Below are 23,335 nucleotides of genomic sequence, written 5' to 3' on the forward strand. Positions count from 1 at the left end.
CAGACATGATTGAGTTTTATTCACGATCGATGGCAACGCAAATAGGAATTTGACTTGTGTTGCCATCGATCGTGAATAAAACTTTACCGTCTGATCGCTTTCGAAACTGTCTCATTCGATTCCTCGAAGGTAAACGATTCGAGCTCGAGCGAGACGGACTTGAAGTCGGAAAAGGGTGTTTTAGAATGGAATCTTGAGGCGAGCCACAATCACGGCACTTAGAGATAAGAGAAAAGTCATTGAATCACCTAAAAAACGTTGTCTGTACGTTTCAGGTCATCATTACCTACCTAATGAATGCATAGGTATATTTGTAAATTTTATCGAAAGCTTTAGGTCATCCCATGGTAAAGCAAAAGCCCTAAAAACAGGCAAACCAGTGTTTGCAGTTTGTGTAATTCGAGCCTTTGCTGGACTTCAATGTCCACGATTTCGTAAAGTATTTCCCTTGCGTGAATCTGGTAGGGCTAGCTACCAAATGCGTTGAAAGTGGCGAAGTAGTTTCAAACATGTTAACACGCGAGAAATTCGATACTTGATGCTTGCTACAATTGAAGGAAACTATTGAAATTGCAAGGGAAAGGGGTAAGTATCTTGATTGGTGTTTTACTGTTTTCTAGCGCCTCACCAATTAAAGAAGCCAAAAATGTTAAGTTGCTGCCTGCAGTTCAAGTTTTTCTTTAGCACTCATCTTCATCTTTGCATTGGTAATTCCAGTTCAAAGATAGGCATTGGCGTCATTGTGATGGCCATGGGTGCTGTTTTCACAGTATTTCTCATTACTTACAATTTAAAAAAAAAAGAATTATCGTCTGAATGGCTATGTACTTTGTTCATATGGGTGCAAGGTCCTGTTGAACCTAGGGGGATCTGTTACATAGCACCTCAGACCAGGCTGATAACCAGGGCATATTTTAAGGCACTTACTGCGTCCCATTTTGGGACGCAGCCCCCTCGCCTTGGGACGTAGCCCCTGCTGATTTGACCCACTGCGTCCCTGCCCTGTCCGGTTCCCTGACCTGTGCCCTGCTGTCTGCCCTGACCTGTACCCGGCTTTCCCTCTAAAATATCCTGTGCCATGCCCTGCAACCTGCCGTGCCCTACTTTCTGCCCTCCTCAGACCTCAGTGCCCTACTCTGTTCCTTGCCCTGTGCCCTTAGTCGTAGCACGTGCCCTTTGCTCAACTTTGGGACGCAGTAAAAATTTGTTAAAATATGCCCTGCTGATAACCTACATCCGGCATCCGCATAACCACTCTTGATCACCAATTTATTTTGATCAATAAGATGTTGAATTTTAAACTGAAAGCATTCTTTAAATTAGCTACCTAGGTATTATTTCATTTTGGTAATTGGTTGTTACCTTGTATCAGAAGTAGGAGGCAGTAATGGGTGCTTGTAGATGTTAGAGCCTAGTCTAGTCACTTGCTAGGCTCTGTCATAATCAGGCTTTATTTTTTTTTTATCAAACTGTTAAGTTTTTAATTGACTTGGCATGCTGCATTGACATAACACAACTGTGACATTTGTGGCTTGGTGACTAGATGCCAGTGTCTTTGCCAGATATTGCCAGGTTTAGCATACCACAACTAAATGATGGCAGTGTCCAGTGCTAATGTATGTCAAGGGGGGGTGCATGCTCCGGGCCTCAGCCCCCCAAATCCACTGCAGTAGTGCTGCCAGCCAGGCACATTATCAACTAGGCCTCAAAGAGGGCATTACCTATTGTGAACACTATGAATGAATGAATGAAAAATTGAAAGCGATACTTTAAATTTAGTTAAGGATCAATCCCCTGTTCCCTTAGTTCAACAGCTCATTTTTTTTCAACAAGTATGCAGCAAATGTTCAATTGTACGCACTTATAGCTGGTGCTGAGTCAGGCTGACATCAGCTATGTTATTGTTCCCAGGTTGGGTGTCACCAGTATTTAACCACAATGGACATATCTGAGATAATCAGTGATGTTCCTCTGTGGAACCTCGTGCAGCTGGCTCCTCCGCCAGAGATATTCCTGAACTACTCTGCTGAAGAGCTGTCTGCCATCCGCCCGCTATGTGCCGGCGTGTCTGTGGAGCTCGGCGAGCGGCTGGGCACGGACCTACAGGCGCTCACTAACGAGCTCCACCTGCTGCGCTCGGTGTCCTACCGCGTCGGCAACCAGTTCTCTAACTGCCGCGCCTTCCGCGTGGTCGGCGCCGTGTCGGGCTGCGGCCGGCGTCTGCGCCAGCTGGCCGACCCCGGCTGGCTGTCGGGCCGCGTGGCGGCGCTGGCGCGGCCCGCCGGCGGCTCCCTGCCCTCCCGCCAGATGGCACAACACCTGCTGGTGACCTGTCAGCGCGCGGGCCGCCTGCTGAGCCGGCTGGCCGAGCTGGCCGAGCGCGCCGCGCGCCTCTGGCTGCAGTGGCTGCGGCTCGGCCACCAGGCGCAGCTGGCTGTGGCCTTTCTCGGCCTGCTGGGACGCGTCTGGACGCTCAGCGGCGCCGTCCGCGGCCGGCTCTGTCAGCTGTTCGCCGCTGTCCGGCCGCTAGAGGGACACCTGCTCGCCACGCCGGTCTCCTGGCCACACGATCCCCTACCGGTCTGTCTCTGGGGCTGGCTCGGTCTGCCGGTTGGGGGTGGTGGCGCGGTGGTCGTGCCGGCCGGCCGGGGGTCGTCACGCGCTGCTCGGCGTCACGATCCCAGTACACCGTTCGAGGATCAGAGCCGGGAGATAGTCGTGTCGCTACTGCCGGTCGAAACCGGCGGTTGTCTGCAGAGGACCTTCGCTGAGCCTGATCCGAGTGAGGAAACTAATACCTGCAGCAGCGAGGCAGTAGTCAGCAGCCCCCGCCCGACCAACGACACTACGCCGATCGGGACTTTCGGAGAACGGGCAGCGAGCGGCGAGCCGGCGCATCACGAGGACCTGGGCGAGCTGGTGGACTGCAGCGACATCTACAACTCCCCGACGCTGGGGGACGGAGACGGAGAAGCGGCGCTGCCTGGCGAGGAGACACCGCCATCTGGTGATGGAACGGTAACAGAACCAGCTACCATTTCTGACGGTGACAGGAAGCTGTACAGGAGGCTGGTCAAGGTGACGCGACGCTGGGGCTCGCCAGAAGAGGTGGCCGAGTTTGTTAGCGAGGAGACGGCGGCGCGGAAAGTGAAAAGGAAGAAGTGTGTCACGGCGAGACTAACCCAGACGCAGTGGAAGGCGGTGAAACGGGGCCTGCAGGATCGCTGCGCGAACTGGAGTCAGAGTCAGACTGAGGGTGATCTTGTCGGGGAGGAGAAATGGGCGAAACGGGCGAAACTGTTTTTGAAAACGTGGTCCATGTTTCCCGACTGCGAGGGGAAGAAACCAGCGGACTGGGCGGAGTTTTTGGAAGGGGTGAAAGAAAAACGGATGCCTTGCTGAAGTTTATGCGCTTTTGATGAGCTGAAGAGCGTTACTGTTGTGATCTGATGTGCCTGTTAGTGTGCTGTTTGGGTCGGTCGTTCTGTGAGCTTTTCGGAGGATGCATCAGGGATGTCTTGCCTGGTTATGAGCTACAGCTCGTAGAATTTATGATCAAGCATCTCGCTGCCCGAATTCGTTTTTATACATGTGAACGGCAACTCACAGCTGTCAATGCAAGTTGATTAATGAATAAACAATGCGCATTATTTGTCAAGGGCTGTAGAAGCGATGGGAAATATCTCTGTACTTATGCATGCGCATCGTATGCGATGTCACTGAACTGTGACAACTTTAAGTAAGCACATGAAAGACAAACGTTTTATTAAATGCCTTGCAGCAGTTAGACTGCACGGACGTCACGACTGATGGGAAGCCATTCAATTGCATGTAAGCACAAAGCGCTATCAGCTTAGAAGCACTGCGGTAAATGCAGCTTTTCACCTGCAGCTGTCATGTTAAACGTCGATAATTTAGATTTGCTTCCAATACCGACACCGTTTGTCCTGAGCCGCCAGTAATGGCAGCTTTATATGAGACGGGCGTGTGTATGTTGATGAGGTGATCGGTACTCGGCAGTAGCCCGGTAATAACTGTTCCGTCGATGTTTTCCTCAGTGAAATCCGTACCCGTGCTTTATCCTCCCCGTTCCTCACCCTGCACGGGTCAATCTTTAGGAATCTTGCGCAGGACACCCTCACACACACTGTGGAGGCCATTGAACCTGGAACGGGACCTCGCCACTGACGTGACCGCGGACTAGCCGCCATGGCTGCACCGGCCGGCTGGCCAAGGTCGAGCCCGTGTCCGCTGCGAAGGCCGCGCTCGCCCGGCAGAGGCGCGCGGCAGTCCCGGCCGCCCGGCCCGGCGCGGCGCGGCCACAACATGGCAGACCAGTGAGCGCCGAGCCATGGATGAAGCATTCCTGGATAGGACACTCCCTATTCCCCAACACTAGCGCCGGCGACCAAGCGGCCGCCCTGGTGGCGGAGCTCCGAAACATCGGCGGCGAGTGCGCCGGCGGCCGCCGCACCGGCTTACGTGCTAAAAACGCGGTAATGGAGGGCGAAATTAGCGAACTTTAGCTCATAAGACACAATTTCAGACACTTTAAACATAATTTCTAGTCCTTTCTAATCATTATTATGGCTCCATTTAGTCACTATCACATACGGAATCATTACCTGATGCCCATAAACTGAGCCGGTATTCTTGACTTGCCGATGCAATTTATCATCAAATATCATCGTTCCTCGGCAGTCGAACAAGTCCCTATTGATGATTTAATACAAATATTAACTTATTTTCATGTTATCGCATAAAACTTAACTTTATTCCAACGTTAGCTCTTCGGCTGTAATCACGAACGCTCACTTGTCAGCAGAATTTAAGCAACTTCTTAAATAAAAACTGGGAAAAGAATATTTCCATGACATTCCTCAATTCCTGTTCTACCTGGTTCACAAAAATTTTCATCAAAATCGGTTATAGGTAAGTAATAAACGACAAAAGTATACAAAAAGACACGCTCCGCCCATAGCCCGCAATGCTAAAATGACGCCAGCGCCCTCGCCGTCGGGAAATCCGCCGCCGCCGCCGGGTGGTCGGAAAATCGGCGGAGTGTCCGATCCAGGAATACCTAATCCATGGCCGAGCGTCGGCCGCGGGTGGAGAGCCGGGACGTGAGCGGTGAACTGACAACATGAAGGCTCTCTGCGTCGCCGTGCTACTCTGCGGTGAGTGATTGTTTACCTTTCCGGGTATCTATTGGATGGCCCCATTCGCCACTAGTGTGCAAGGAACAACTTTTTTTTTTGTTTAGTCGTTAAAAGGCCATTTAACTGTTTCCATGTGCGAGATTCGTAGTAACTATTGATATTCATCCGGGGCATAAGTAACCCCCTATATCAGCCGACCGGGCTAATGTAGCCCTTCTGTGTCAACCCAGTTCACCCCATGATCATTGTTTATATCCGAGCACTCGCCTGTCAACAAGCCATGGCCGCAGCAGAACGTGAGCTGCCACGTCACATCTCGGATGTACGGAAAATCTATTTCCAGCAACTGCGCGATAGCTCGGCCGATTGTACACATGGAACATGATCGTGCCTTGTCTGCTGTCGGTTATTGGATAAGTCCGGTCTTGCTCATATGTGACACCGCATGTGAGCATGCCTGCCTGTATTTGTAGATCGTATTGCTGTGGCATCTAAACATCGTTACATCACGCTGCTCTGTATTGTCTGCGGAGGTAGTTCGTCCGGACAGAAAAGGAGTCATATTCCCGGCTCCCGTGCCACAAACGAGGCTTAAATTTGACGCTGTCCGTGCCCGCAGGCTCGCTGCTGGCGGCGGTGTCCTGTCTGGATGGTAACGGTCACCCTGACCTGGCCGAGAGACCGACATGCGGCGCGCAGAGCGGACCTCATCCCAAAACACGGGTCATCACCACAGAACGGTGAGTCAGGTCACACGCGGCCGTCATAGCGCTGCAGCGGTCATCTCAAAGCCGAGGTCAAGACCGTGAAAAGGTCACGCGGCCTCGGGTCATTGCCTCACAGGGACTGACGAGTTGCAACCGATGCGGACTGTGATATGTGCTTACCTGCCATACCTACCTATTCAGATTTGTATCATCATCCTATATTTCGTGGAACGACTCCTATTCAAACCCGACTACGGTATTGCGGCGTCGCGTGTGTTACATTTTATTTGTGACGCCGGTACCATATCATCTCCATTTTATCGCGATCTATAATGTTCTGTATGTAGATAAGGTGAGCTTACACGGGTAGATGAACCGTACTCTTTTAGGTGATCTGTAACCGTGCCTCTTCCTCCCTTTTCACGCCTGCAGGCTGGCCGGCCTCAGGTCACTGCTGGCTGACCGGGTGTGCCAGCCGTACTGACACTAATCTCTCCCTCTTTACGCCTGCAGGCTGGCCGGCCTCAGGTCACTGCTGGCTGACCCGTTGGGTAACGCGTACCAGCCTCTGGACGCCTACATTGTCCCCATGGACGACGAACACCAGGTACGGTAGACGAAATCGGACAGGGAATCGTTCCTTAAAGGTAGTGTGCCACCTTTGAAAGATTTCCCATTTTATTTTTCCTAGGATAAGAAGCTTCTGTTTTTACCTAATATCGCAAAAAAAATCAAAAATGGGCCTGGAATAGTGCCTTTTTCGCCTAAAAGTTTATCGGTTTTTCGATGTGTAAAACAACTGTAGTGGGCTGAGCTGCAAACAGGCGTCGGCAACAATCGCGAATGCGGCGCACATGTGACAATAAGCAAAGGTCATTATAGAGTTACGACGTACGGGAATGAGTTATCAGCTGTCTAATCGTAGACAACACAATGTCGAGCCTTAAACTGTAAGCCTGTATTGGTATTGTTTCTTTTATTTGGCTGTCGAACATTATTTATGGTTTGAAATATGATTTTATGTAAAATAATTGATATGAAAAAGCCGTCTCTTAAGTTATGACCATATTTCACCACACGCAAGTGGCAGAAATGACAATGATCAGCTGACGCATTTTTCTTGGCCGAAGTCAGAGCGTGCGGCCCGACGCACCACCACCGCACCACAAAGTATGAGCAGAAGCCGCGCCCAAAGCCAGGGCCCCGGTAACGTGAGGTAGCCGAGTCGGGGCAGCGTGCGCTGACCCAAGCCGGGGCCGCAGCTTTGGGCGCGGTCTACCGCATCCCCGCGGGCAGCCCCGGGCTATCACATGACACCGGGAGGACGCGCGGCCCCGGCTTGGGTCAGTGCACGCTGCCCCGACTCGGCTACCTCACGTTACCGGGACCCTGGCTTTGGGCGCGATCTACCGCACCACCTAACAGGCGTGTTCGAAACCGCAGGAGATGATGATGAACGGGTTTATCGAAACTTGATTGGATGAGCATATCGGTAATAGCGATTTCAGTGTGTGCATTTATTGTTCATAGTGGTGTGAAATGTGGTTGGGGTACGACCGACAACCCGTCGGGGCGAATTTCGCACTGGGGTACTCAAAATTTGAAGAATTTAAGACGTTTCCATGAGTTTTGAAGGTATGGATAAGTTCTAAAAATCCGGTTCACCTTATCTGGGCCATTAACTCCATACGGTCCAGGAAAGCTGGCACACTACCTTTAACCCGCGCCCTGCTGGGGGGGGGGGGGTGTTTGAACACCCCCCCCCCCTTGTGGTTTTTTGCGGACTCCGCGCCGCCGTTTTTGGTACACCTTATCATACATCAATTCTACACATGTTGTGAAAATTTCAGACCAAGGTCATTCAAGGTCAGGTCACCAGGTCACTTGAAGTGACCTCACCTCATATAAAGCTTCAATGTCTGCCATAGCTACACCGAGTGACCGATCGCTTTGAAACTTTCAGCGATTGATAAGGGTAACAGTATCTATCAAATGTATATCTCGGAATTTTGATATCGGTGACCTAAGGTCAGGTCAATTTTGCGACCTCCCCATTAGGTATAAGTCAATGGGAGAAAATTGAAATGCGCCTCTTTTGGACGAAAGACATTATAAACACTCCCAAACACTGAATTACAAGTGTTTTAGACACACCGAACATGAAAATGGTGTCCGTGACCCCTATTTAGGCCCCTGAGGTCATCTCAGGTCAAGAATGGTGCCTAACAGTTTTTCGCAAATAACTTTTGATAGAGGCATGCTAGAGCGGTGAAAACGCCTTAGATGTGCTCAGCTCGACGATACGGATCGACTGATATGCAACATGACCCTTTCCGGTCAGGTCATGACCTTGACCTGAGGTCAAATTTTCAAGTTGACCTTTCAAGGTCAAGTTTCGATGCATCTTGACGAGAGGAACACGATGCCGGTAAAAGTAAGCTCGTACAAGGCTTGGGTCAAAAGTTATTGCATAAAAACTGTTTCCGAAAAAATCGGCTATTTTTGCAGTTTTTGCCCCCTGCAGGCAAACTCGTTGACGTTAGGTCAAATCTGAGAGAATTGCTCAGAAAGGGCGTTCATAGGGCTATCGAATGCGCTTTTCCGCGGCGCTGTAGCTTTATTGGTTCCCGAGTTATGCGTTGGCTTCCTGGAAATTGTCGACATTCGACCTGAAAATCGGCGAAATTTTGCCTTCAATGACCTCTGGTGACCTGACCTTTGACCTGACCAAAAAAGTGACCGAAGTGATTTCGTCATAATTTTTGGCGCTCTTTCGAACGCCGCCTTCCGCGTATCGCTACGTGGCCCAGGCGCCGAGTTAGAAGGGGGGGGGGAGTGTTCAAACACCCCCCCCCCCTCCCCCCCCAGCGGGGCGTGGAAATCCAGGACCCCCAGCCGGGCGCGGGTTAATAAACAGTTGCTTAATAATAAGCATGCGACTACTGCTTTTATCGTTCTGTGCTACGTACTGCAAGAAAATTTTCGGTATTGTTATAATTGGAACATAATATTAAAATATTGACAGCAAGGCTGTGTGCGTTCCATTCCGCCACATTGAATTGAATATGAATTGTGTGAAAACGTTTATAGGGTTTTGTCGGCTCCGCCAGCTCTATAGCGGCGGCTTCATGGGACCGGGAGGGGAGAAGCCGCGTGACGATGACAAGATACGCATAAATACTGATGATAATACTATTACCGACTCTCACTTCAGCTGATTCCGTACAGTATGTCTTACATTGAGGTGTGATTCCGCAAAATAGTTACAGAAGCGTGGAACCATAAAGAAGATCACTTATGGAGACGTGATACCGCAAAGTAACTAGATCAATTATGGATACGTGGTACCGCATTTATCAATTCTGAGGTTTGGCACGCGCCAGTTGGATAGATGTTCCGTCTCGGACTCTGAATCGTGATTAGGAGAGCTCGGTCCAGGCAAGAGGACCGGCCGTAACCCATTTCTGTTCGTGAACCATTCACTACCCGCAACTGGAGGAACCAAAAGGTCGCAGCGTCTCGGTCCCGGACACATACTGAATTACCATCAGCTCTCACTCATGGCTCGCAGAGTCGCTGTTTATATTTTCACCGGCAGCAGCCAGCTACTGCAGCGGTGACCGATGAACTGAAGTGTGAAGGGCGGCGAAAGCCACTCACAGTGGATGACGGATGGAACTGCGCACTACTCTCCACTGATGGGAGCGTTTTCCAACTGCCAACACCGTGGAGTTTCCCCGACTGCAATGACTGGATAGTTTTTGCACGCCAGCCGCTGTCTGTCGTACTGAATAGACAACACTTGTGCAAATAGCCATGCCGCAGCACTTGACACTTGTCCATGAAACCAAACGTCCTCATTTGAAGCCATTCTATCACCAGTGTTTCTGTACCGACTCCCCAGCAATCTCACCATCTATCCGTGCCCATAGACGGAGTACATCGCGCCGCAGGACCGGTTCATCAAGTTCATATCGGGCTTCAGCGGCTCGGCGGCGCTGGTGGCGGTGACGGCCGTGCGCGCCGCCCTCTGGACCGACGGACGCTACTTTCTGCAGGCTGAGGACCAGCTGGACTGTAACTGGTACCTCATGAAGGAGGACACTGGCGTGAGTACTGAGTACGGAGTAGGCGGCGAGTCGGCTGAGTAGTACAGAACAGTCGACAACGAGACAGTGGTGCACGGAAGTGAGTGAGGACTGTCTTTTGGTGTCTTGTAATCATCTGTGCCCGTCCTCGAAATTGCAATGTTCTGCATCTGTCTTAGAACGTCCGTTTATGTGGACGTAAGACAACCTTGCATACTATTCGTTAGGCCAAATAATCAAACTTTTAAAATAACGACCTTTAAATCACGTATCTTGTTCTTTCGGTCGAATAATTAAGTTTTAAGAGTCCGACCTTCATTAAAGTCCGTAGTCTTTAAAAAGCGTTATAAGGTACAGATCAAACAATGTGTTGCTCCAAAGTCAATGGAGAGCTTCGTCCTTGACTATCCAACCCGGCGTTAGGTCGCGGTGCGTGCCTTCCGTGCTAGTGCGTGCTCCCCGTCTCGCTCGGAGTCAGACACTTTTTTCGGTGTATCATTATTCACCTGCGCAGCGTTCGTCTCCGCCTCGAGGCCGGGACACGGCCGTAGCGGACTGACGCAGTTCCATATGACTCACGCAATGACCTCGGCTGCGTGGAACTTCCTCTGCAGTCGAATCACATACAGTCAAAATCGGTTGTTATTCAAAGGCAGCAGCGGTCACGGAAGCGGAAGCCTTGTATGGAAAGTGAATGACGAGGCGACATGTGACTGGTGGCCGTGCACACTTCATTGGTAGCATTTGTGCCGCGCAGCTCTGACGGTGCTCTCTCTCTCTCTCTCTCTCTCTCTCTCTCTCTCTCTCTCTCTCTCTCTCTCTCTCTCTCTCTCTCTCTCTCTCTCTCTCTCTCTCGTCCGCAGGCCCCGGAGCTGGCCGAGTGGCTGACCGGACAGCTAAAACCCGGCGCCAGGGTCGGCTCTGATCCCAAACGGATGGCCGCCCTCCGCTGGATCAAACTCAGCGAAAAACTCAAAGGTAGGTGACATCAATCATAGACCTCTGTATACCTTCAATGGCCTGGCATACACTCTGTTTACAGAGTACACAGAGGTCTATGCAGCAACGAATGTTGGGGCATTAGTTTCCCGAAAGGTCGAACGATTCTTTTCGTTCACATTGTTTTCATTATTTTTCATGTTATGTGTCATCGAAAGATTTGATTGTCATTTTTCTTTTTTACGTTTTGTGTCGCCGTAACACCATATTCTGTCCGGTTGCAGCCGAGTCCATAGATCTGGTGTCCGTTGAGATCAATCTGATTGAGCACCTGTGGACCGAGGGCCGGCCGGTGGCCAGGGATGAGCCCATCACCGTCTACCCGCTCGAGTTCGCCGGTAAGACTGCATCTCACACCGATTTGTTATTGTTCGATCATAATGACTTTAGAATCGCCGATATCTTACTAACCTCGCATTCGGACCTTTCCCTGCCTATTTTGTGTGGACTTCAGTCGGCGATTCTCTAGGCAGCTAGCTGAGCCTTAAAATCAGACTTTTTTTGTTCTCTGCAATATAAGTTCGTAAGTATGTGTATTCTGTAGCACATGTTAATGAGCTGCGTAATACGGCATGTTTACTCGGCATATTTCAATGTCAAGGAATCAGCCTGATGTGCTGGTGTATGTTACACCCGTGCCGGTATCTCTTCAGGCCGACGCTGGCAGGACAAGGTGGCGGACGTCAGGGCGGCCATGAAGGCGGCCTCCAGCACCAACCAGCAGGTGACGTCGCTGCTGGTCACCCAGCTGGACGAGGTCGCCTGGCTCTTCAACCTGCGCGGGGACGACCTGCCCAACGTGCCAGGTGACGGTGGACACCGACTGGAGGGGGGGGGGGAGGATGCTGGAAAGGAGGGACGGGACGGGGAATAGTCATGTATGGAATGGGAACTTATCCAATTAATTGCTCTAACCAAATCATTGTCATCGTGGGGTTATCTATCAACAGCTCAATGCTGTTGATAGATGGTCCAGCAGAATGCTGTTTTCCGCTGAACAGCTGCAAATTTAGTGAGCATCTTGGAACAGTAACGTTAGTGTGTCCAAATAGGCCGCTGACTACTCAACGTGCTATAGCCAGCGCTTTCGTCTGTTTGGATATATATATATGTACCGAAGTCATTCAGTGTTCCATTTTTCAGACTTTTTGATGGCAAATCACACCTAATGGGGCAAATACTTTCATCCCTAAAATATGAATGACCGACTTTACTTCAGCTCTAAAAAAAAGTTTCATGCATTCCCAACAGCCAGTTTACATGTCACTTGACAGTTGATGCACCCACATCCTTTTGTTTCACACCCTGTCAAGATTCTGACATGAAATCCTGGTTTACCAGTTGGCATACAAATTGGCATTACACCATTTTGCAAATATACTTCGGTTATTTATTTTCTCTTTTTTTTTCTCATCCTAGGATTTTTTCTTCATCGGCACACCCAACCAAAATCCAATTTTAGAACACTGATTAGTCATTGCTTAGCACTGGGTGTGCATATTGATAGTAAGTTCTCATCTGTGGTCAGAGTTCAAGAGTTACGCTGTGGTGGAGATGGACGCCGTCCACCTGTTTGTGGACAGCGGTAAACTGACACCGGCCGTACGAGCCCACCTGGCTGTGGAGGGCTGCCAGCGCGGCGCCGACTGCGTCATGTGAGTGGGACACCTAGCAGAGAGGCCGAATATAATTGGTCATGTATGTAAAGGGCGCTGCCGTTTACTCAACCTTCGTCCTACAACCAGTCACGTTTTGTCTCGACTTGTGGTCTGCATTTATATAATATTTATATAATGGACTTCTCATTTAGGCTTAAGTGTGTGTTCGACGAGTGAAGTGTGTGTGTGCGTGGTGGGAAGGAGGGGTGGGGGGGGGGGGGGGCGGTAGCGTGCTGGCTTTTCCACGAAAACGGTGTGGGCAAATAATTAGAGCCGTCTATAGGGAATACGTATAAGATTCAAGTGTTGCCCTATTAACGATGTATCACTTGCGTTTTCATCCGATCTCTGCAGGCCACGGCGCTACGAGGAGATGACCAGTTTCGTGGCCGAGCTGAGCAGGCGGCCCGGAATGGTATGGATTCCCTCCAGCTGGAGCTACGCCGGCGGAGCCAGCTACGCCCTGTACGAACAGGTAAGAGCAAATCCATATACGCTCGTTACGAGCAGGTGAGACAACTCCAGTTACGCTTTGCGTAAGCGGGTGAGAGTAACCAGCTACTCTCTTTATGGATCGGTGAGAGGAGCTTCAAAGTCCGTAAGCCAATTCAGCTCTTTAGCCTCTTAAAAACCGGCTTTAAAAAATCCAGCTACATTATTTACAAACGGATAGGCGATGAATGGATCACACAAAGTGTCTCGGATGGAAAACATCTAAATCACTAATGAGCCATTTTGTCCCGATCAGACTGCGATGTTTGTTAAATGACCTAATATCGTGCTGGGATGACCTCAGCGACGTATGATCTCACACCGGTGCAGTGTTTCTCACCGCCGTCCTATCTCTCCCGTGCAGGTGGACCCGCCGAAGCGACTGTTCCAGCCGTCCCCGATCATCCGACTGAAGGGCATGAAGAACAGTGTGGAGATCGCCTCGATGAAACAGGCCCATCTGCGCGACAGCACCGCCCTCTGCAGCTTCCTGGCGATGCTGGAGAAGTCGGTGGGTCCACATCTGCCCTTATGGTATATTCTCCGTCTCGCCTCTATCCATGTTTCCTATCCAACGACTTCCGTTATTTACTATGCAGTCTTATCACTATCTCATCGGCTATTTTCCGTTTGCCATCCTCTCGATTATCAACTCTTTCTCATCCGCAGTCTATCTATCGCTTTATACGTGTACCGTTTATTTACCATCTAACTGTACTGATTCTCTGTCAGGTGGAGGCAGGCGAGCCCTGGACGGAGCTTTCCGTGGAAAAACGTCTCGACGAGTACAGGGGTAGACAGGACAAGTACCGCGGCAGGAGCTTCAACCCGATCGTCGGCTTCGGGCCGAACGGGGCCGTCATCCACTACAAGGCGTCGGAGGCGACCAGCGCTCGGATTAACACATCCAGTCTGCTGCTGATCGACTCCGGGGGTGAGTTGGAGGGGAGTGCAGACACTCCCGACTCTGTTTTGATGGGCTCAGAGGCGAGTGTGTGAGGGATGGGAGGGGAGTGATTGATCTGGCTCGGAACCTATACCACCTTATCGGTGGCAATTCGGTTCCTGGCACGTGACTGTGCGAATGGTAAAAATTTGGTGACTACACACATGTTTATTGTAATAATGTGCTCCCCCTCACTGTCGTGGCAAACGATAATTGGAGCCCCCCCCCCCCCTCCTCAGGTCAGTCCTGTGATTAATCCCCCTCCCCTCGCGCCAGGCCAGTACCTGGACGGCTCCACCGACGTGACCCGCACCATGCACTACGGAGAGCCGACCGACTTTATGCGCGAGACGTACACACGAGTCCTGATGGGCGTCATTGACCTCGGAAAGGTGGTCTTCAAGAAAGGCGCCACCGATAGCAGGGTCAGTTACTGATAAATTTCTAATTTTCTGTTTTTAATACCATCTGCTATTTCTTTGAAGCTATTGTAAGTTTGATTTTTAGCGATATGAAAACGCGTCTTTGCTCTGTAAAAAATTGTTCTCCATTATGCTAATTGGCGTGTATGTGTTATTCAACTTTGTTGCACGGGGTAAGCGATATTTTCTGTTTTCATAAGCCATGTAAATGCAAATAATTGTGTTCTTCAACATGCCAACTGGACTATTCAGCGAATTTTTACCACCGCGCGATCGCACCACAGTCCTACCGCTCTGCATAAATTCTGCTGTAGTTATTCATTCGCACGACATCCATACAACATAAAACCATATCACTATGCAGAGAAAAGGTTCGGATCTATTATAAAGCTGGCTATACAGGGGCAACGCGAAACTAAATAGATGGAAACACTTGGCTGTGAAGTGTGAATGATACGCGGAAAGTGATACATATGTGATTAATGGTAATGTACATTGTGCAATGCCTGCGAAGGTGCAAATAGCGTAACTTTGTATGGTGTCGGTGCCTCTTTGGGTGCTGTCAGCTTCATTGATCATGTGACCTTCAAAGAATACTTTCAGTTCTACTGGTTGAATATGCTGAGAGTTGCATTTATTTTTACGACGCAGCTGTGCATTCCATATTTTAAAAGCACCCGTGCATCAAAAGGAGCAGTGAACACCGAATATCAAGTTTCAAGGTGTTATCAACACCTAATTCTTCAGATTTTCCTCAGGTTTTCTGTGCAACATCATCGCTTTCACTTTTCATTCCTTCATTTGCTTCTGTTCTGGTTTATTATCAGCGAATAAGTATTTGTCGTTGTAATGATGCGGAGAGATGTTATTTTCTTAAGTGGCTGTTGGCCTATTCTGATCCAAATGATTCCATGCTTTAGTCGATAACCAATTAATTTTACTTACTTGCGTAAGCCGCGGAACACTGTAGTTTCGAGCATATAAACGAAGAAGAAAAAATGTCAATGGAAACCGATTCGAGTCGATCGCGCGCTGGCTCACTTTGCGACTATTTAGTGTGCTTGTCACAGGTGTCTCATAGCAGCACTTGCGACGCCCTGTTTGCATAAGCAACTAAATCGATCGTTATTCGATCGATATTATGGCCAGGGGACCGGAAGTGGGATTCACATGTTTTCTAATGCAAGCTAAATTTGCAACAGTGGTGCAAATAGCATGCATGTGTTCGACAAATACCAGCTGTGAATGCAGCAACGTCTAAGATATTGTGATACATCTAAATTAAGTCGCTTATACAAGTACCGACGTTGATGTTAGCACTGGTGCAATACTAGGGACTGTTCGTTAGGTGCGGGTTGGTTGCAGTGCATGTAGTTATACAACGGTCTTGCCTTGATCTTCGCTGCACGTTTTTGTTTCCAGCTCGATATTCTGGCTCGTCGGCATCTGTATGAAGTTGGTCTGGACTATCTTCACGGCACAGGCCACGGGATCGGCGTGTTTCTGCAAATTCACGAAGGTCAGAACAAATAGGTTTGTTGGCTGCACTGTCGTAAGCTTGCTTTTAATTGTTACAGCAATTTGAACTAAAACGTATAAACCTGAATGATAGCTGGAAAGAATATGTGGGTTGATTCAGTGATCCCGAGATATTCCAGCAGATAGACGAACTGTGATTTACAAAGATTTTTCCTGTGTTGACAGCTCCCACACAGCTGCGCATTTACCAAAAGGAAGAACATCTGATGGAGGAGGGCATGTTCTTCTCAAATGGTAGGTGATCCCTGATTTTCCACCACATCAGCTGATATTGTAAGCGAATCCATGTGATATTTTGATTAACCCGGCCGGGCCCGGGGGGTAATCCCAACCACCGCAGCCCGGGGGGGGGGCGTTTTTCGCCCCCCCCCCTTGTCTAACTCCATAAATAAGGGAGCTACGCAAACAAAAGCGATACCAAACGAAAGGTCCTTACGAGACGATTCTAGGGCACCTAAAATTTTTGACCTCAGGTCAATTTTCAAGGTCAGAGGTCAAGGTCAAGGGCAAAAAACCGGCACATGTGTAGTGATCTCAAAGTAAGCCTTCTAGAGGACGGCAGGATGCATCAAACCGGCAAAATTGGGTGTCAAACGAAAGAAGTGAATCTGAGGATTCCGAAAATGTGCTCATAATCAAAGGTCAAGGTCAAGGTCACGCCCAAAATTGACCTCAAACTTTGCACTTTTTCGTACATCTTGCGTGCTAACTTCCAAAATGTTTTGAAATGTTTTGAGGCTTATCAGTTCCCTATTTGTGGTTCATCTTACGATACAAGGCTGCTCAAAGGTCAAGGTCACAGAAGAGTATCCTTGCTAGAGGCTATTTCACTGATTCAAGTTAGTAATAATAAATAAGACAATTTTGCCATCCGGAAGCTCTAAATGAAAGCTTAGAGGAAAATAGATGCCAGATTCGTGATCAGCGGGTACAAATTCATCATGAACGACCTTTCATGTGTCAAGGTCAACCAAAGGTCATTCGAGGTCACATGAGGTCAACATAAAATTTGACCTTTTCCAAACAAAATATATATCATTCGACGCGGCTTGACAAGGCGAATGCGATGGTACCACTGCCGTAGCTCTAGGACCATTTTTGTCGAAGTTATTTGCGAAAAACTAAAACCACATTTCGGGGTCGTTGACCTGACCTCTGACCTCAGGTCAACGAAACTATTTTTCTATTTTTCTCTAGGTCAAACGCTACACAACCGTTTTCGTAATTTGTCTTTATCTCTAAAACTCTATTTTTAGCAGCTATTTGAAGTTCGCGTCTGTGACGCCGAAGTTTGCCGTGCAGGGGTTTAGAAAAATCGACCTTGTGACGTCATCAAGGGGGCTAGGTCCAAATTTTTTACTACAGAAGATGTCAAATGGATGGGAGAAAAGGTACTGAAAGTTTCGCCTTCCTATCCCTAATCGTTCGGGAGCTATCGCAAATATTCGCCAGGGGGGCGAAAAACGCCCCCCCCCCGGGCCCGCGAGGGTTAAACATGGATGCTGCTCAAATGGCGATTAGCTTACTTCACGCTACGCTTCAAAGTTTTGCCGTATTCTGGTCTATATTCCGTTCGTCGATTTTTTTGTCCGTCCGTCCGTCTGTCCGACCGACCGTCCGTCCGTCCGTCGGTCCGTCCGTCCGTCGGTCCGTCCGTCCATCAATCTGTCCGTCTGTCCGTCCGTCGGTCACCGGATCTCACTAACCCGTCTCTGTACGGTTCCACAGAGCCCGGCTACTACGAGTCAGGTCAGTTCGGCATCCGCCTGGAGACGATTATGTTTGCGAAGCCGGCGAGTGACCTACCGTACAACTTCAGCGGGCCGTACCTGACCTTCGAGCCGGTCACGCTGGTACCGTTCGAGCCGAAACTTATCAAGACTGAGCTCCTCACTCACGATCAGGTACTGGAACATGGATACCTATGGATAATAACCTGACGTGAAGTGTCAAGTACTGATCTAGCTGTCAAGTATCAACGACCTTTTTCTTAACTATGTGGCCATCTGCCAGTTGACTTCACTTTACTATTTGTGTAGCACTTCATTTTTAGCAGTCTTCACTCACCAGCCTGGATGTCAGTCAATTCATCCACTCTTGTCACTTGCAACCGCTCTGTAGTTATCTCCATGGCATTACCATCTGCCACATTGGCGTCAACTTGCCACCATTGGTCACCGAAGTTCAGACACCAGCCTTCTCTTCTTCCTTATTTTCAGTTCGTATCTCACGTGATCTCAGTATTCGCTCCCTGCATCGGCTTGCTCTATGGTGACCCGCTGTTGTTCTGTCTTCAGCTGGCATGGCTGAACGCGTACCACGCCCGCGTGCGCCGGGACGTGGGCGCCATGGTCACCTCCCAGGGGGGACCCGAGGCGCAGCAGACACTTCAGTGGCTGGAGCAGAAAACCCAGCCCATCGTCAACGCTATGACGAAGGTGAGATACGTTTGGGGAGAGAGAGAGGGAGGGAGAGGGGAAGGAGGGAGAGAGACAGGGAGGGAGAGAAAGAGAGAACAATGACCAATGACCCTCCCTGACCCGAGGAGACCAGAACATCGCACCTAACATTTTGGACGTAGCAGAGGTTCCTCAAAATCCGGGTATTTATCTTTTTTACAAGCCTTTGGTGATGGACAGACGACTAGGATCTTGTGGCAGTCATTTGTCACCATAGCTTAGACAGATAAGTTAAGTACATCGTGATAGCGATGTTATTGACACGATTTTTGTTGACTTGACTGTTCTGCCTCGAGAAACCGTCAGTCTAAATATTATATCGGTGTTTGTGACGCTTTGTTGTTTATCGTCAGGACGTCTTGCCCCGGATGATCATCAGTACGTTAGTTATATCCGATGCTTATGAGTTGTGAGACCATATTTGTCTGTTGTCAGGACTGCCCCGCCCCGGGCGCGGCCGGCAGCCCTCTCCAGGGAGCCGTGGTCGTCACTCCAGCAGTCCTGGCTCTGTTGACCGCTGTGACGGCCGCTGCCGCATGGAGACTCGCCTGAACACGTCCTGAGGCAGCCTGAACGCGTCCTGAGACGTCCTGAGCCGGACTTTGTCTTTTTGTCGATTTTTATGCCCGTACTCGACAAGCACGCGCCGATGCGGTCGGTTCGGGTCCGTAACCCGACTGCCCCTCCCATCTCGGCTGCTACACGAGACCTGATGTGTCGCCGCCGCGCCGCCCTGCGCGCGGGTGGACGGAGCGCGCCCGAGTACCGCCAGCTTAACCGTGCCGTGCGAGCTGCCATCCGCCGTGATACCCGACAGAGTATCGAGGAGGGTATCAGGGAGCGCGGGCCGCGGGCCGCCTGGCGGAGCGTGCGGGGGGTTGTGGCTGGCAAGCGCTCTGGCACACCGGTGCTACCTCAGCTACCCAGCGAGGAGCTGAACCACTTCTTCGTCTCTGTCGGACCGCGAGTGGCCGCCGAGGTGGCGGACCGGGACCAGGGTGCTGCTCGATCCGTCGCGTGCCGTTTACCGCGTGTGGGGGCGTGTGGTTTTACTGTATCACCTATCGATATTGACACTTTGACCAGCACGCTGCTCAGCATGCGCAACTCGACCGCCCGCGGTGCTGATGATATCTGTATCAGGGTGCTGAAGGCCAGTTTCCCCGCTGTCGGCGCCGTACTCCTTCACATCATCAACTCCTGCCTGACCCAGTCTGACTATCCTGCTTCCTGGAAACACTCCCTTATCCACCCTATCCACAAGTCCGGTGACCCTTCCGACCCATCCAATTTCCGACCAATCTCAATCATTCCAGTCATCTCAAAGGTGGTTGAAAAGGTGGTTCAGCACCAACTTTACCACTACCTATCCTCAAACCACCTCCTCTCTCCCAACCAGCACGGTTTCCGTCCACACCATTCGACGGAAACCGCGCTGGTGACAGTCACCGACGACATCCTTAGTGCCGCCGACAGCGGGGAGATCTCTCTTCTGTGCCTAATAGATTTAAGCAAGTGTTTCGATGTCATCGACCATGATATACTACTCAGCAAACTGCACTTGTACGGCATCGACACTGCATGGTTTGCGGCCTACCTGAGCGGTCACACTCAGAGCGTGACTCTGCGTGACTGCGCCGGCGCCCAGCGTGTCTCGCCCCCGCTCCCCAACTCTATGGGCGTGTTCCAGGGCTCTGCCCTGGGGCCATTGCTGTTTACGGTGTTCTCAAACGACCTGTCACTCCATGCAAACGATGCCAAGGTTCTGCAGTACGCTGACGACACCCAGGTGATGGTCTCAGGCAAAAAGAGCGAACTTTCGGCGCTCATCTCTCGAATGGAAAATTCTCTCGCATCTTTGGATAACTGGTTCTGCGCGAACGCCCTCAAGGTCAACGCGAACAAAACTCAACTCATTGCTCTTGGAAACCGTCAAAATTTGCGCAAACTACCAAATTTCACAGTCGCCTTCCGTGACACAAATCTCGTGCCTTGTAACGAGGTGAAAAATCTGGGTGTGACTTTCGACTCAAACATGTCCTGGGACTGTCACGTGGGTGCCGTCAGCCGCCGCTGCACTGGGACCCTCATCGGTCTCTCACAGGTACGACACGTCGTGCCCCGGGGCATATTCGTCTCTCTTGTGACAGCCCTGGTTCTCTCGCAGGTTCGCTATTGCATATCAGTTTATGGCAACGGCTCAAAAAAGAACACAGCTAGAATCCAAAAAATCCTTAACTTTGCAGCAAAAGTTATTTTCGGCCGGAGAAAATTTGACCATGCGAGTGACCTGCTGGAGAACCTGGGCTGGCTGGGGGCTCAGCAACTCGCTGAGTACAGTACGCTCTGCCTCACGCAGAAACTGCTCTCGAGTGGCGAGCCGGTCTCCCTCGCGGCCGTCCTCCGCTCGAACTCGGACGTACGTGAGCGCACGACCAGGCAGGACAGTCATCTCCATGTACCACGGTCAAGAACCGAGGCGGGGAAACGGCGTTTCTGTGCGAGAGCCCCGAGGCTTCACAACCAGCTGCCACCTGAGACCGTTTCCCTCAGAGGGAAACGCTTCCAACGAGCCCTGAAGCGACAGATGCGGAGCCGGACGCTGTCTTTAAACTGAAGTAAGGTCGTCTGACTCAGTGTGTGTGCGTGTGTGTGTGTGACTTGGTATGTTTCGGTTGGATGACTAATTGTTTTGTACACATCTGGTTACGAGCGAGCGAGCGCAGCGAGCGAAGCGAAGTCTTTTCAATATAACGGAAAAATCTCAGTATGAGCGGCCCGGCCCGGCCCGGCCCGGCCCGGCCCGGCCTGTAACGCTTTTGAGAGGCTTATATCTCAGCAACCGCTGGACCGAATGGCCTGCGGTCTTTTTTGCTGGGTAGCCCCATCCCTTCTACCCCGTAATTGACTACTTTTGATACATCTCAGTGACCACCGTGGCACGTGCCACGTGAAAAGTCAAGGGTGTTCAAGCAATTTTGCAAAAGTAATGATTTTGAGAGGCCCATATCTCAGCAGCGGCTTGAGCGATTGTCTTGCGGTCATTTTTATAGGGTAGCTGCATCCCTTCTACCAAAGGTCGGATACTCTTCATCTATGTGAGTGACCCCCACTGCACGTGCAAAATACAACAATAAGAGGTGCCAAATTTGTTCCCATTTCAGTAATTCGGTAATTACTGGGGCGATTTCGCTGAAACTTGGCATACAGGTAGGCACCCACCAGGCAATGCATTCCCATGTGTTGCGGTTAGGGTGCTACTGCACGTGCGCACGTGCAGGGGGCGCTCCCAGATCTCGAGAACGGCTGGGCCGATTGCGCTCAAATTTGGTACACGGTTGGGGACCGGTTAGTAGGGTGCCGTGCAAAAGTCATTTTGGACCCCGTTTGCACGTGCGCACGTGCAGAATGCCGCTTCCAGATCTCAGGAACGGCTGGGCCGATTGCGTTCAAATTTGGCACACCGCTAGCGACCGGTTAAAAGGGTGCTTTGCACAAGCCCGTTGGAAGTACCCTCTGGCCCTTCCGCACGTGCAGGGCTCACTATCTCGCTCGCTCGTTCTTCGCCCAAAAGGCGTTTTACTGGTATCTACCCTATTCTCTGACTCGGAGCTTGAAAAGCCACTGTTGCTGTGGAGTGCTCTTCAAAATAAATACAAATACAAATACAAGACTTTACCGTGGTCAGCGTCAGAATGGGTCCGGGAAGGGCCAAAACGGGTCCACAGACGCGGCCTCGTAATTCGAGGGTTGATTGGAATGTTTAGTTGGTGGGTCGTGTGTGCTTTGTGGCGCTCGAACCTGATTTCTGGTTTCTTTAGGGATCAGGATGCAAAGAGCCAGTTGTCCGTCCTGACCCATACTGGTGTCGATGATTCAGTTGGAGGCTAAGGTTTGACCCCACACGCTCTCCCACGCCGATTGTATATGTAGCCAGTGCCATGCGTTTTATATTACAAGTAACATGAGCGGTTTGATCGCTCAGTACCTCTGTGTTGTGTCGCAAGAAGGCTGTTCAGCTGTTTTAAATCGCCAATCTCATGCTGCTGTTGGAAGAAGAAAAGGACCAGTTGCTTGATAAAGCCTATCTGGTTGTGCAGATGTGGTTCTCGTTTTTATATGCCTATGCCTAAACAATACATTTTGCTGTTACACACACAACGTTTATGTGACAAAAGTTGCGCTGGGTACGGCAATGCTGAATGGAATGGAACAACACCAGTGGCTGCAGCAATGCTACGGTCAAACACCAATGCCCGAGACTGCAACACTGCATAACTTCAATAAAGTACCAACACTTCAGCCTACAACCCTGCAACAGTGTAACCCGAGAATAGAGACTACAACGCTACATGCAATATGACTGCATAAGACTGCAATAAGACAATAAGACTGCAGCGCTGGGTACAGTATTACACAGTCATTGAAGACTGCAACGGCTTCATGCATTATAACACCAACCCAGGAGACTGCAACGCTAGGTACGGTATAACACCAACACTGGGGACTGCAACGCTCGGCTTCATACAGTATAACACTTACATTTGAGACTTCAACACGGAATACAATGGAAGCTAGATGGGGAACGGATATCCCCAGGATCTTTCTGCCTTGTCGTTATTTAGATTATGGGCACTTCGGTCAATATTGACCATTTTCCACCCAACCCCGGGTTCTCTCCTCGTTCAGTTTTATATGAGCTTCCAATGTCTTGTATTGTATTGTATTGTATTGTATTGTATTGTATTGACAATGAAAACACTCCATATTTAAATGGCTATTCTGAGTGTCACGTCTGAGTTAGAAGGGGAAAACGAGTTAAAATGCACCCAAATCACAGCACTCAGTAAACATATCGAATCATTC

At 50.2% G+C, this 23,335-nt stretch overlaps 2 protein-coding genes across 4 annotated transcripts; both read left to right on the plus strand.

Moving 5' to 3' along the window:
- The first annotated feature begins 376 nt into the window (after positions 1–376).
- Positions 377–3,653, plus strand: LOC122386807. 2 transcript variants are annotated; one of them, XM_043376443.1, is made up of 2 exons: positions 377–585; positions 1,912–3,653. In XM_043376443.1, the coding sequence occupies exon 2, from the start codon at positions 1,939–1,941 to the stop codon at positions 3,400–3,402; it is 1,464 nt and encodes a 487-aa protein (XP_043232378.1). In that variant the 5' UTR covers positions 377–585; positions 1,912–1,938; the 3' UTR covers positions 3,403–3,653. The 2 variants fall into 2 exon arrangements, with proteins under 2 accessions (XP_043232378.1, XP_043232379.1); XM_043376444.1 differs by lacking the exon at positions 377–585 and adding an exon at positions 685–707.
- A 1,436-nt stretch (positions 3,654–5,089) lies between these two features.
- LOC122386809 (probable Xaa-Pro aminopeptidase P) lies at positions 5,090–22,623 on the plus strand. 2 transcript variants are annotated; one of them, XM_043376445.1, is made up of 18 exons: positions 5,090–5,177; positions 5,779–5,899; positions 6,380–6,473; positions 9,799–9,975; positions 10,818–10,932; positions 11,178–11,291; positions 11,607–11,759; positions 12,482–12,608; positions 12,966–13,086; positions 13,468–13,614; positions 13,836–14,037; positions 14,326–14,474; positions 15,894–15,990; positions 16,176–16,244; positions 17,739–17,914; positions 18,308–18,448; positions 18,905–19,070; positions 22,144–22,623. In XM_043376445.1, exons 1-17 carry the CDS (start codon positions 5,144–5,146, stop codon positions 19,019–19,021), a joined length of 2,154 nt encoding a protein of 717 aa, XP_043232380.1. In that variant the 5' UTR covers positions 5,090–5,143; the 3' UTR covers positions 19,022–19,070; positions 22,144–22,623. The 2 variants fall into 2 exon arrangements, with proteins under 2 accessions (XP_043232380.1, XP_043232381.1); XM_043376446.1 differs by having other exon boundaries at positions 5,099–5,177; positions 18,905–19,067; positions 22,141–22,623.
- The last annotated feature ends 712 nt before the right edge of the window (positions 22,624–23,335 follow it).

Source organism: Amphibalanus amphitrite, unplaced genomic scaffold (genome assembly GCF_019059575.1).
Source record: "Amphibalanus amphitrite isolate SeventyFive unplaced genomic scaffold, NRLGWU_Aamphi_draft 000263F_arrow, whole genome shotgun sequence".
NCBI classification, from domain to species: Eukaryota; Metazoa; Arthropoda; class Thecostraca; order Balanomorpha; family Balanidae; genus Amphibalanus; species Amphibalanus amphitrite.

What these genes read in the sequence shown, in the direction of transcription:
- LOC122386807 (XM_043376443.1), top strand. Translation starts at nt 1,939, where the DNA reads ATGGACATATCTGAGATAATCAGTGATGTTCCTCTGTGGAACCTCGTG.
- LOC122386809 (XM_043376445.1), top strand. Translation starts at nt 5,144, where the DNA reads ATGAAGGCTCTCTGCGTCGCCGTGCTACTCTGCG. An exon ending in CTACCCGCTCGAGTTCGCCG is followed by an intron (nt 11,292 to 11,606) that starts GTAAGACTGCAT and finishes GTATCTCTTCAG; the next exon opens with GCCGACGCTGGCAGGACAAG. An exon ending in AAGGCGCCACCGATAGCAGG is followed by an intron (nt 14,475 to 15,893) that starts GTCAGTTACTGA and finishes TTTTGTTTCCAG; the next exon opens with CTCGATATTCTGGCTCGTCG.